Here is a 12,503-nt window from a genome sequence, read left to right on the forward strand (position 1 = left end):
TCAATGACATTGTTAGCTTCCTGAATGCTAACTTATTGTTTACGTCCCAAATGCCCTAAGCTATTTTTGACCGGATGGGAAAAATACTTTCAGATTCATGTTCGGGATTATTAGAGAGAACATTTGATTACGTCTCAATTTAGACCTATAAAGCTTTTCTGACTGCAATTATTGTGTGCTTTATCAATTCAAATCAGACATGAAGACTTATTTATGTCTTCGCTTTACACACACAAACTGGATCCGACTGGACTTTTTGCTTTCAAGGCTGGACTATCTGCCTTTCATTTGTGCGCTAGGGTTAAACACAAGCTTTTAAATATTACTTTATGTCACTTATAGCCTGATTTATGCTTATCAAAACCTACAAATCCTGGCTAAATTTGGACAAGCAGACAGGTCAAGCTGTAATCTGGCCTTGTTGATGAAAAGAAGGAAGTCCAAAATAGAGAGCTTCTTAAAAAACTAAGGATAAAGCATTGATTAACTGCTGACATTTATACATTCAAGCTTGATGAACACTCCCGTAAGCAGGGACATAAAAGCTTTGTGGTCAGTGGATGTCTGTCTAGTGAGAGCAAGCATGCTGGTTAGCTTGACATTCCACTTGTATTGTAAATAACTGTATGAACTTGTACTAAGAATATCATTTTGTGGTTGTAGAGACTATTAGTTTTTGGAATACTTAAAACCGTTTCTTAAACAAAGATGCAACACTCTCTCATTACGTTTCGCAATTATATCTGTGGAAAACGTCTTTTATTGTTCATAAAAATGTGATTATTGCTGTTGCTATCAAGTGTTGCTGCTCTCAAGAATGAATCCCTTTACAGACGACCGAAACATGATTCAGAGAAATTGGAAATGAAATCTGCTGAATGACAGCGGGTCAGCGGTGCCACAGGACACTGTGCAGATGGTCTTTATAACACTTCATTTTATTGTGATACATGCAGTAAATTTTCTCCACTCAGCATCTTTGAAAATCACTGATGTCATCTATGTGTTTATTCACACAAACGCTCCCTCTCAGTCCTGCTTCCATAATGTCCTACACACAGTGACCTTTCTACACCTACGAGCAAATGTCTCGGATGACTGTAACTGGTCTATAAGATTAACACACAGCACACTCAAACACCACTCTGTAGGTCACACATTTCACTCTCCTCCATCTGGCAGCTAATCTATGCATCATATGAGAAAACTCCCTACAGCACAGAGATAACGTCAGCCTGTTTAGTGTGGGTGCCCTTTAAATGACACCCTGCACAAACCAAACTACATTTTTGTAGTCAAGGCTCTGAGTGTGCATGCATGCATTTGGTCATTTGTTTGCCTGTTCATCTGTAAGACATTGAAGCTTTTTGCACCGTGCAGTGTCTGGAGAAATTACAATTGACAGGCTAAGCAGAGCACTGGGTAAGTGAAATACAGTGTGTGTAGCATCCTCACTTTAGCTTTATGACATTTAGTACAGTTATTCTCATAGGTTTTATCAAAGAAACATCTCCTTCTCAATAGGCGTGTTCACACCGCAGTACTTTTCCCACTTTAGTTCCGATATAGTTCCGAAATGTCGCGTTCACACCAAAAAGAGCCGGAACTGCTAGAGAGCAGCAAGCCCCCAGGAAGTGCGCCGGACTCTGAGGAAAATATTCATTGTGGCCAAACGGCGGTACTACACTTCCGTATGGGTTGCTGGGCCCGGAAACACTTTTTCCCATTGACTTACATTGGGAAAGAGTGGTCTGTAAATTGTTGGATATTTTTTTTTAAACTAAATAAACTACCCAGTATGAACATTTGTATAGCCCTTATTAAAAAAATTCGGTCCTCAAGTTGTAAAATGTGCTAATAACGTTATTATGAGAGTTATTTTCCTTGGCATTATGAACGCGCATCTGAGAGTGGGAGCTCGGGGGCGGGGCTTAAGGGGCAACTCAACTGCGCATGCTCTATGAGCGCACATACGGGTACTTCTGCTCTGACAGCCAGGCATGACGGGTAATCTGTGACGTTTCGCTCTCTCAAAAGTTGGGCCATTTTGTCCTCATGCGCCAATGAGCAGCTCTCATAGGAAAGAACGAGACCCCGCCTCCCACGCTGTATCCAGTCCTTATTATACATCCATGGAGAGCAGGGACTTTCGTGGGAGAAAAAGGTTCCTATGTCTGATTGGCTGGGCGGAATGCAAACCACGCCCCGTAAAACTCAAAAAAAGTTTTGTGAAGCCGCCATTTTATTATCCTCTCATTAGCATTATTAGCATTAGCATTAGCCCAGCGCATGCTAATGGATAGAACTAAAGAGTTCTCATGAACCTTTGTGGGAAAAGTACTGCGGTGTGAATGCGCCTAATGTGTTCATCCTCTTGTGAGAATCAACAAAATACTTAGCACACTTGTCTTGCTATTACTATTAAGCTTTTCAGAGCACATGTCCTCCACTTAAACACATACACGTGTATGCATACACACACACATACACTAACATAAAAACAGATGTGCCAGACATATGCGAAACATATGAGAACACGGAATCAAAACAAAGATTAGGAAAAATCTTTGCAGAGGAAACCATTAGAATTACTGTTTTCCTTCAACACTTTGCACTCTGCCACAGCTTGTGAATGTCTTTTCCAGCCAGTTACCCTGTGTGTGTTTGTGTGTGTATTTGTGTCTCCTCACCACAGTTGGGTAGTGTCAGTCTGGACAGCAGCTTGCGTACTCCTCCATCCTCGATGCAGCGCAGCTCCTGATTGTCTGCTTCCTCTCCCAACCACAGTTTCATCCACATGTTCTCACAGGAGCAGTGCAGAGGGTTCCCTGTGAGGATCCTGCACACACACACACACACACACACACACACACACACACACACACACACACACACACAGTCAGGAACAGCTGAGAACCGTGAGTATTAAAGTGTGTGAGTAAATGAACATTTTAAAGACAAAGAAATAGCTTGATTGAATTGTACGAGTGCCATAAAGAAACAGTTTAACATTTTGGGAAATATGTTTGAAACTACCTCCAGCAGCACGTTAGCTTAGCTTATCATAAAGACTGGAAGCAGCAGAAATACACGATCCGTACAAAAGATAACAAGTTGAGATGTGGTAATGTCCTGGACTATTTCTTGACTTCCTGGAAATTGAACTTTACAGACATGATAGTTTTTAACAACTCATGTATTGAGCTATAACTTCAATTTTAACTAGGCAAACGGAAATGCTCTACTGCTAAATGCTCTAGCAAATGGGCTACAACTGCCTTTTGTCGTGCAACACTGTGTTGCATAATGACAATAAATGATTATTGTCATTATGCAACACTGTGTTGCATAATGACAATAAATGATTACTTCTCAGAATCACTCAATGCAAAGTGAAAACTACTGCTTTATTTGTAATAACAGTTAATGAGAGACTGAATCACTGTACAGTATGTCTGGGGAAAGGGATGTACAACATGGGGTCATAGCCGATCACACATTAACATTCCTTGGTGGGTAATTTCTGCTGGGCAACTTCATCTCTGTCCTCACCCTGTCTCCTAAATCTAAATCTAGATTAAAAGATGTTCTTTCTTTAGGTTATCCCAGAATTGCAGACAGAGGTAACTTCACATCATTACTCTATAGTTGACATCACATAAGCAGTAGGAACGTGTTTATAGACTGACTGATGATAACTAGGCGGTATAGCAGAGAAAGAAAGACAGACAGATGGAGATGGACAGACTGATAGAGAGGCTGAGCTGAACTCACATATAGGACATGTTGAGGTGTCTGAATATCCTCCAGGAAAGCGACGACAGGTTGTTATCTTTCAGATTCCTGGAAATCAAGTCAAACAACAGGGAGTAAGATTGCTGTTTAAAGCCATACCAAAACATTATGTCAGTTTTACAGACACTAATATTTATATGCATAAGCCTGAATAATTTCTAATCAATTACGGTAACTCAAGGTTTATTTTAATTGTAACTTTAATTATATTTGTTATTTATAGTCCTATTGAGCTTGAACTTCATAATTCGTCTCTTTTTTTCTGGTGAATGTTTTCTTGATAATGTTGCAACTAAGTAGTCTGAATAATATTATATACCATACATTTCCTGTCAATATTATCAATAAATAATACCATAAAGTAAATCAAGTATTCATTTTAAAAGAAAACAGTTTACAGTTTTATCCCCAACTGAGTCAAACATCTTACTCAGCAATGGTGAAGAATAAATTATCACAGTGACTGTAATGTCAATAGAAATCAAGGAATAGTTTACATTGTTTTTACTTACAGGTACTGTATCTTGATGTTGTTTTGAAAGGCCAGCTTCGATACATACGTAAGCCTGCTATTGGTCACCGTTCTGCCACAAAAAAAATATAACAGCTTTACAATTGTCAACAACTGCAAAATGAGTTACATCAAAACATGAATTCAGGTTCTTAATCAGCTCCACAAGTCTTAAAATAAATGTTGGTCACAGTTTCTAATAGGTAATCTCAGAGGTAGATAAATCTTTGTTCAGACGTGAATATAACTTTCAAGATAAACAAAGTATGCCCCCCCCCCCCCAGAGGGACCGGTAAACCTGCCTCTTTCTAACGTTACCATTACGAAAAATCTAGGTTTGGACCAATGGTCAACAGACCATCTTTCCTTGTTCTGAGCATCGTGAATATCACACTGCTGTGTGTTTTCCAAAATGCAAAATAAACTAATCATATAAAATTAACATTTCACTAATCCAGGTTGTCCATACAACATTTCTGAATTCAAGATCTTTGTTGGAAACACAGCACGCTTGTAAATTTAAACGATGGTATAATGTATAAAACCTGCTTTAAGATTGAGATGCTACACATTCTCAGCAGTGTTGAAACCAGATGCAAAGTGTGTGTGCTCTTCATCAGCTCAGGCTTAAGACATCATTATCTGTTGTGAAATGTTGTTTCAGCAGATGTTCTGTGACGGATTCATCTCCTCAGACATGACTGAGCACAGATTTACATCTCATCAGTTACGAAACACGGCAATTAGTTACTGTAAAAACATCAAAACTGTGAAATATCTTATATATACATATCAAGACAGAGTGTAATTGTTTGAGTATGTCTCAGACAAGTGGGACTGTCTATGGCTGTGGATTATTATGTTTCAAGAAAGTGCTGCTTGGTGGACCATTTTTTTTTTTAATTAAGAAATCAAATGAAGCACAGATACAGACCCTAGTAACTACAAAACCCTGCAATAAAAATCAGGGTTTAAAGCAACAGACATGTACGATACATTGCCTTAAGCAAAGTATCAATAAAGGCAAAGTAAATCAATATTTCATATAGTGGATCATACCAAGCCAAATATGTTGTAATATTTAGAGAAAATGTTCTTTATCAGCACAAAAACACTTATAATTTGACACAACGATGTAGTTAACAAAACAGCCACAACGAATATAATAAAAAAAACCTGTGTATTATGATTATATTATTAGGACAAATGTGACCATTGACAAAAGGTCTGAATGTATCCCGAGTCAAAATGTGTGTCTTTGTAATATAAGGCATAGAAGACTCACAGGTTCCTGAGATTCTTGTAGTAGTGCAGGTCTTTGTCGTTGATGGAGGAGAAGCTGCCCTGGTTGGCGATGTAACTGTCGGGGGATACAAGTGTGTGTCAGAAGGCTCATTTGTTAACAGAGGGAAGCAAACAGAAGCATTTCAACAAGACAAAGGGACGTAATATGCCCACATGATTAAAGTTTAAAGTTAAAAAATAAACTGCAGCTGATTAATGGCACAAGAGGGAGCTGGTAGTTTTTTTTTTTTAAACACAAAAACCGGCACAGCTCTCTTCCCTCTTTTCCTCAGCTGCACTGGAGCAGGGCTCTTGACCCGATTAGGGGCCAACCGGAGATGATTGAGGGTGAATCCCCGGTGTGAATGAGTAAAACTGTGAACAGATCTGCAAAACAGTAAGTCTACTTTTCAAGAGCTTTGGGATCAGAAGTCTGAGAACATTTAGAGATAAACTCCAAATCACCTCCAGAGGGAACATGCTGTAACAGAAACCTTCAGACTTACCGTGGTACGCATTGTTTGGCTTAATCAGAAGGTCATTAAATAATGTTTTTTCATGTGGCAACTGGGAGCAAAAAACATCTCTAAATTAGAGTAATTGATTTCCAAGATCATTACATGGCTATACTTGTCAAGGGGCTTCAGTTCAAGATTTGTTTTGTGTTGCTAATTATTCCCAATACACAAGAGGGACCAAATGTGTGCACTTCCTAGCAAAAATCTTCAGGTAAAAAAAACTAATAATACATAACTGCAGGGCATAAAGGAGTTTGCAAGCAATTAGACTTTAATCAAATCGCTTATTTCTCTGTTCCTAATTTCAACGTTTCGATCTGCAAGACCTTCCTCGAGCAACCTGGCAAATGTGTTGTAGATCCAAACAGTGCCTATAGAAGAGAACAAGACTACATATGGAGCCTTATAGAGTGCATACCTTTTTTAGCCTGCAGTTATTCCAATACAACATGATTCACTGTGTCCTCTTTCAATTCCCTGAATTTATACCAGAATAATTGTTTTTGGTTCCAGAAGATTGATCAGTGAAGGTTTAAAAGATGACACCTTACTGTTAAAAATATTCTATAGGGGTTCTGGTGGCCTTTTGTGGTGTAAGACGCTGTACCAAACCACACAGTGTAATTGCTTTAAAGCCGGCGGGAGACTTTAGTTGAATACCACTGCTTCTCTCTCTCACCTCATTTCCTATCAGTGCTCTGCTGTCACCATTAGAGTCAAAATAAAGCCTGAAAAAAAGGCAGTACAAATGTGTAGTAATAAAATTGGATATGTGGCTTTCCATAATTAAAGAACCAGGTCTACAACGTCAGCATTATTCAGTGTTTTACACTCTGATAAATTAAACCATGTATCTTCAACACACTGTTTCATAAAACTACATTCACTTACGTAATATTGGCTGACAATAATGTCACACAACTGAAATTCAATTCTGACTGAATGTTTGTAGGGTTATAATCTCATTTGAAATCTTCAATAAATCACCAGCATCAACGTCTCCGATAAGTATCTGTAAACAAGCAATAAGAAGAAGCAGAAAGCGCTCTGGATTACGCTGCTGCCAAAGACAGTATCTCTGGTTTGAACACTGTTTGTTTTATTGTGCAGGGGGGAGTTGAGTGTACATTTACTACACCCACATGTGTCCGTTTGACTTTCATTTACTACTGCCTATCAGTATTAAGATACAAAACCAAATACTTTTGTTAAAGGTTTAATGTTATTGTTTCATCTTCATTAAAGACTGCATTACTAATGAAACAACTGTCTGTGCTGTTCCTCTTGTGTTAGTATTTATAAAAGAGCCAACACCTCAAATAAACTCTTAAGATTTTCAATCTGTCATTCAATTGACCTACTTCTGAAGCATGTTTTGTTAGCAGGTGAACTTAATAAGATTTGTTTGACTCAGCTTTTATACGAAACAGACATTGACACATTCATATAAACGGCTGTTTTGAGTATTAACACCCATACAGGAGTTCACAGCGACGTTTAAAGCTCATTATATTCTGTCATTATGTGTGTGCAGATGTCTTGAATTTCGGTGTTAACCAATTACCACAGACATGATAACCTAAATCGACGTTTTCTGGCAAGGTCGTTTTGGAGATAGACATGCATGGTCATCAGTGATTTGTCTGTTTACATTAGTGCTCAGTGGCTGCTTCTCAGCAGACTGCTGGCTCATTTAAACAGCTTCCAAGGCTTCTCCCAAGTTCATCTCTGACAAGTTATTATCAACAAGGCCGTTTATCGGTGCCAAGAAAGATAGGGCAGCAATTCAATATTTTAATCTCCTCTTTTAATTGCTCTGAGATAAAAATGCTTCAACGTCAGAGTTTATTTTAGACCACGTGACACTTCATGAAAAGGGAGTACAGTTTACATTTTTAAAAGCACACTGATCATTTATTTGTATTATGGTCACGAAAAAAAGGGTCCAGTATTCAAGAGAAATGTTGACGGATTGGAAAATAATCGCTTTTTTCATAAAGATTTTTCTTCGCCTCTGTGGCCCATTAAAAACACTCATTTAAGCCATCTTGGGAAGTGTCTCGCACTAATATTTGGACAGTGGTGGTGTGCGGGTCTCGGTCACACAGACACGCGTAAAGGCACATGCACGCTCCTGCACACAGTAGGGCTTTGTCTAATAGCCGGAATGAAGTCTTTCTGACTCAAGTCATTTCTTTATTAAATTGTCAGTTTCCATGCTGGTGTTGAAAGACTGATGGCCTCATGATGGCAATGTGTCTGTTATGCAATGTAGGTTACACATGATGCGAGTCTGACAGATACCCGTGCCGAATAAATGAAAAGGACCTACATTTGTATCCAAATTGGTAAATCTGCGAATTCTCTTTAAAATCATGCAAGAGATTAAGACTCAGAGCGAAAAATAGACATTATCTGAACCGGTTGTGGCTCTTTCCTTGCGGACAGTGTAGCCTGTCAGCTCCAGACACAGCTGGCAGTTAAGGGGTAAAGTAGGACATGGTTTATTTGGAAAGTGTTGGGAAATACCGCTACATTGAAAAAATATAAAAATACAATTTATGAATTCGACATCCCCATTATGTAAATCTGATGTTTCTGAGAGAGACTCACATGTCGGTGATGTTCTCCATCTCCGCTTCGCTCTGTAGGACGGGGAAAGCATTGATCCCCCGCTCCGGGTCCACACAGGAGATCCTGGTGCTGCTGCAAGTACAATAAGACGGGCATGCCTCCGCGGACATCCACGGGTCTCCAGATCCCACTGACACCCCGATCACTACAACCCACCACCACCAGCACCGCCACGACCCAGACCCTCTCCCTGGCGAAGAGAGAGCCCCGCTCCCGGGTGTCCAGACGCTCATCTCGGGTACCAACTTCAGCTATTAGGCTCGCTGAACAGCCCCCACAGCCCGGCCCAGGCTGGCTGGGTTCAGCCCCTGGTTCAGCCAATCAAGGAAAGGAGAAAAAAAAGCAAAATCCGATGCCTAGGTGGATGCAGGCAGTGCAGCTAGAAAACCATCTGCAACGATGACTGAAGGGATTAAAACCGGAGAGAGTGTCCTTCCTTTCTTGCGCGTCTCCTCCAGAATCCCCGTCAGTCAGCCAGTCAGTCAAAATCACACTGCCACACTGACGGGTGTGTGCCAAGGAGGATCTCTCTCTCTCTCCCTCTCTCCCTCTCTCTCTCTCTTTCTCTCCCCCCCTCTGTTTCTCTCTCTCTCTCTCTCTCAACCGGAGCCTCCTCGACACAATGTTCTCTGTGTTTGGATGAATCTCTTCTCAGAGATGGGTGGTGGTGGTGGTGGTGGTTGGGTTGGTGGAAGGATAGGGGACAGACCAAATGTCAGGGTGAGGGAAACTGGTGCTCTGAATTCTGGATGCAGGGGAAGTAGAGCAGAGGAGGAGGACAGGGCATCAGAGCAGATCGTGTATAATGTGATACCTCATTGATCCCCTTTAGGGAAATGCTCATTGCTCTGGCTGTTCTGGGGAAAGGGTCAGGTGCAGAGCAAGAGGTGGTTCTCACTCAAGGGCACCTCAGCCAGAAAACATGCTGAATGTGTGTTTTTGTTGGTCACTCGTGAACCTTTGCACATCTGTTTTAAATGTGGGATGTCATGGGTTAAAGCTACTTTGTGCCAGGCATCACCGGCCTTCAGATGGAGGGTGAGCGTCCTTGTTTAACAGAGAAAGAGAGGGAGGGAGAGGTGGGGGTGTTGAAGGCGTTATTTAATTTATCTACTAGCTGGTTTCAGTTCATGTGCGTAAATGGGACTAAAGGAGCAATCAATTTACAGCCGCTAATTGTCATAATCAGTCTCACCATCACTCTCATCGTTCCTATAATCATCATTATCATCTGGCTGTTATTTCACAAGTAGACCTGTGTACAGTTAATCAGTGAAAACGAAGCTGTCTGAAGGTCCTACTTTGAGTTTAGGTAGTCACACAAGTGCCTCATTTACATTCTTATCCTTGGTAAAAAATCCCTGACAAAAGAATCTGTTTCCCTTTGAACAATGCATTTAAGCATTTCTATTGTCAGGCCTTGAGCTGATGGGTGCTTCCACTGTGGAAGTGGTTTAGGATGTAGGCTACAGTGCTCCATCAATCGTAAGCCCTGCAGTCAACTTAACCAAGTGGCTGCCAACGGCATGGTCAACAGTGTGTACATGTGAGAGAATATTAGTCTCTCTGAGCAGGTTGCACCTTGTGTGGCTGCTATTGCCTCGCTCTATGAATGTGTGTTAATGGGTGAACACGCTTTGAGGGATCACAAAGACTGCAGGAGAGCTACATAAAATGCAATCCATTTACTGTAAATGTATACAAGAGGTGGATGTAATGTCTAAACAAATCACATGAGACTGTATGAGACTTAGAGAGAAGGGGGGAGCAATAACCCATCATCAAGTCTTTAGCTGGTGTACTAGACCAAGCGTCACCTTATTAAATCATTAGGCCATTTTTCATAATGATATGTGGCTCCCAGCCAAACCTGACCTGAATCAATAATCTGTCATCTCAGAGCGGAGGCTGTACGGCAGCATGCCTGTCACTCTGCCGCTGTGCTGCTCCTCCCGTTGGATTTATTTATAACACAACAGTATTTTTACGCTGCACAGCCTTTAAAGGACTGAGCTTCTTCTTTTCAATCTTTCACCTTGCACGTGCGACACAGAAAATGAGAGCACATCTTTCTGTGAGCAGGAACAGCCCGAAACACCACAGCTCTGAGGTACTCTCCTCTCCTCCCTTCTGCTCTTCTATCTTCTCTCTCTTCTCCTGTCTTCCCTCTCGTCTCCTCTGCTCTCCCGCTCTCCGATGTCCTGTCCCCAGCTCTAATATGACGTTTGTGCTGACGCACAGGCAGTGCTGCTGAATAGAGGAGTGTAATTATGGAGCCCTGCCTGTGTCTGAACCAATCTGGTGGATGTCTGCCTCAGAAACTGGGTTGTACGCATTCTGCACGGCACCGTGTGGGTGTACCAATTAAAAAATGGTTTCATCAAAAGAATATTCTAATTACTCTCCGTTGCTTTTGATAATTTGACAGAGGTTGTAACCTGTGTTCAAGATCTTTGACACCGTAAACATGCAATCACCATCTCAATCAGTGACCATGAGTTTTACTCAACACTGAGCATTAGTATGCCACGCATATTAAGCTTCCTATTCAAATTGGAAAGCATATTTGATGTGTTAACTGAAAAAGACAAATCACCACTTTCCAATTGAACACTGCCTCCAACTGATGAGAATCAACCTTGTTAAAGGCGTCTCTGAAAAAGGGAACAACGTTTTGGGGTTTTAATTTTTAACTAAATTAAAAGAAAAAGTTGTTCATTAACATGAAGCAGCTCCAGCTCCAGGAATTGTTCATAGATGATACCAAATAAAACACATCACAAATATTATCTGAAATGTGAAATAGTGTAACTACAAAATGATAACAAAATGAAAGGTTTAGAAATCTTATGTTAATAACTACTTTTACTGTACTAAACTACTTAATATATAAATGGTGTTCACAATCATCTATTGTGTCATCACACTAGGTTTGCAACTTAATAATAATAACAGTTATAATAATAATACGTTTAATTTGTGCTCCCATAATCCTATTTTGTCGCATCACAATCACTTTTTGCATCACATTCACCTTGGATTATAATGTAGGCCTACCTTTGTTTCATGATAATAATCTGCTGTTACCTGTACTTTAACATTTTCCTCTAGATTAGAACGTTGTGTCTTTATGTGTTATTCCTTCAGGTTCATACAAGGTACTGTAAAGGCAACATAACTAATCTTTTTCAAGTCCAAACACATTGAATCCTTTCATGATTTATTCATGTGGGTCTCTAACAATACACACATGGGCTCATATCCTGTTTTACCCTAAACTTTAAAGCTATGAGAAGCAGAGGGATAGGGTCATGAGTGGGACACTAGACACACTGGGTGCAGAAAACACAATAGCTCATCCAGAGTGCAGTTTTCTCCTTAAGTAATTGTGAGTTTTGGCACATTGTGTTTGTATTAACAAACCTCAGTCAGACAGAACAATCAGTCCTTGTTTTGTTCAGTTTCTTTACTTTTTGGCTTAGCTTGATTAATAGTTTTAACATGTGGATTCAGAGTAGAAGTATAACAGTTTTCTGTGGGGCCCATGTTTACTCAGTTGAAGTGTTTGATTTATTTTCATTTAAGAAGGACTGAATGACACTCAGCTTTCTGAACTTGACTTTTAACCCACTCCCATGAGAGAGAGGTTTTTTGAAATCCGGCCCACCAAATGTGAGACAGATGCGAGTAATGTATTATGATCATTGTTCTTTTTGTTGGAGGGGGGGGGGTCTTACGCTTCATAAGAAGGTGAAACTGCA

General features: G+C 40.3%; 1 protein-coding gene across 2 annotated transcripts in view; it reads right to left on the reverse strand.

Moving 5' to 3' along the window:
• ntrk2a (neurotrophic tyrosine kinase, receptor, type 2a) overlaps positions 1–9,299 on the reverse strand; it is a 77,830-nt gene extending 68,531 nt beyond the window's left edge. Inside the window, exons 1-5 of one of the 2 annotated variants that reach the window (XM_034118277.1) lie at positions 8,722–9,299; positions 5,592–5,666; positions 4,308–4,379; positions 3,775–3,843; positions 2,691–2,839 (exon numbers count right to left, since the gene is read on the reverse strand). In XM_034118277.1, the coding sequence (XP_033974168.1) occupies positions 2,691–2,839; positions 3,775–3,843; positions 4,308–4,379; positions 5,592–5,666; positions 8,722–8,975 (619 nt within the window). In that variant the 5' untranslated portion in view covers positions 8,976–9,299. The remainder of the gene's footprint in view (positions 1–2,690; positions 2,840–3,774; positions 3,844–4,307; positions 4,380–5,591; positions 5,667–8,721) is intronic. The other variant, XM_034118278.1, reaches the window with a different exon arrangement.
• Between the last annotated feature and the right edge of the window lie 3,204 nt (positions 9,300–12,503).

The sequence above is a fragment of the Trematomus bernacchii genome, unplaced genomic scaffold, assembly GCF_902827165.1.
Source record: "Trematomus bernacchii unplaced genomic scaffold, fTreBer1.1, whole genome shotgun sequence".
NCBI classification, from domain to species: Eukaryota; Metazoa; Chordata; class Actinopteri; order Perciformes; family Nototheniidae; genus Trematomus; species Trematomus bernacchii.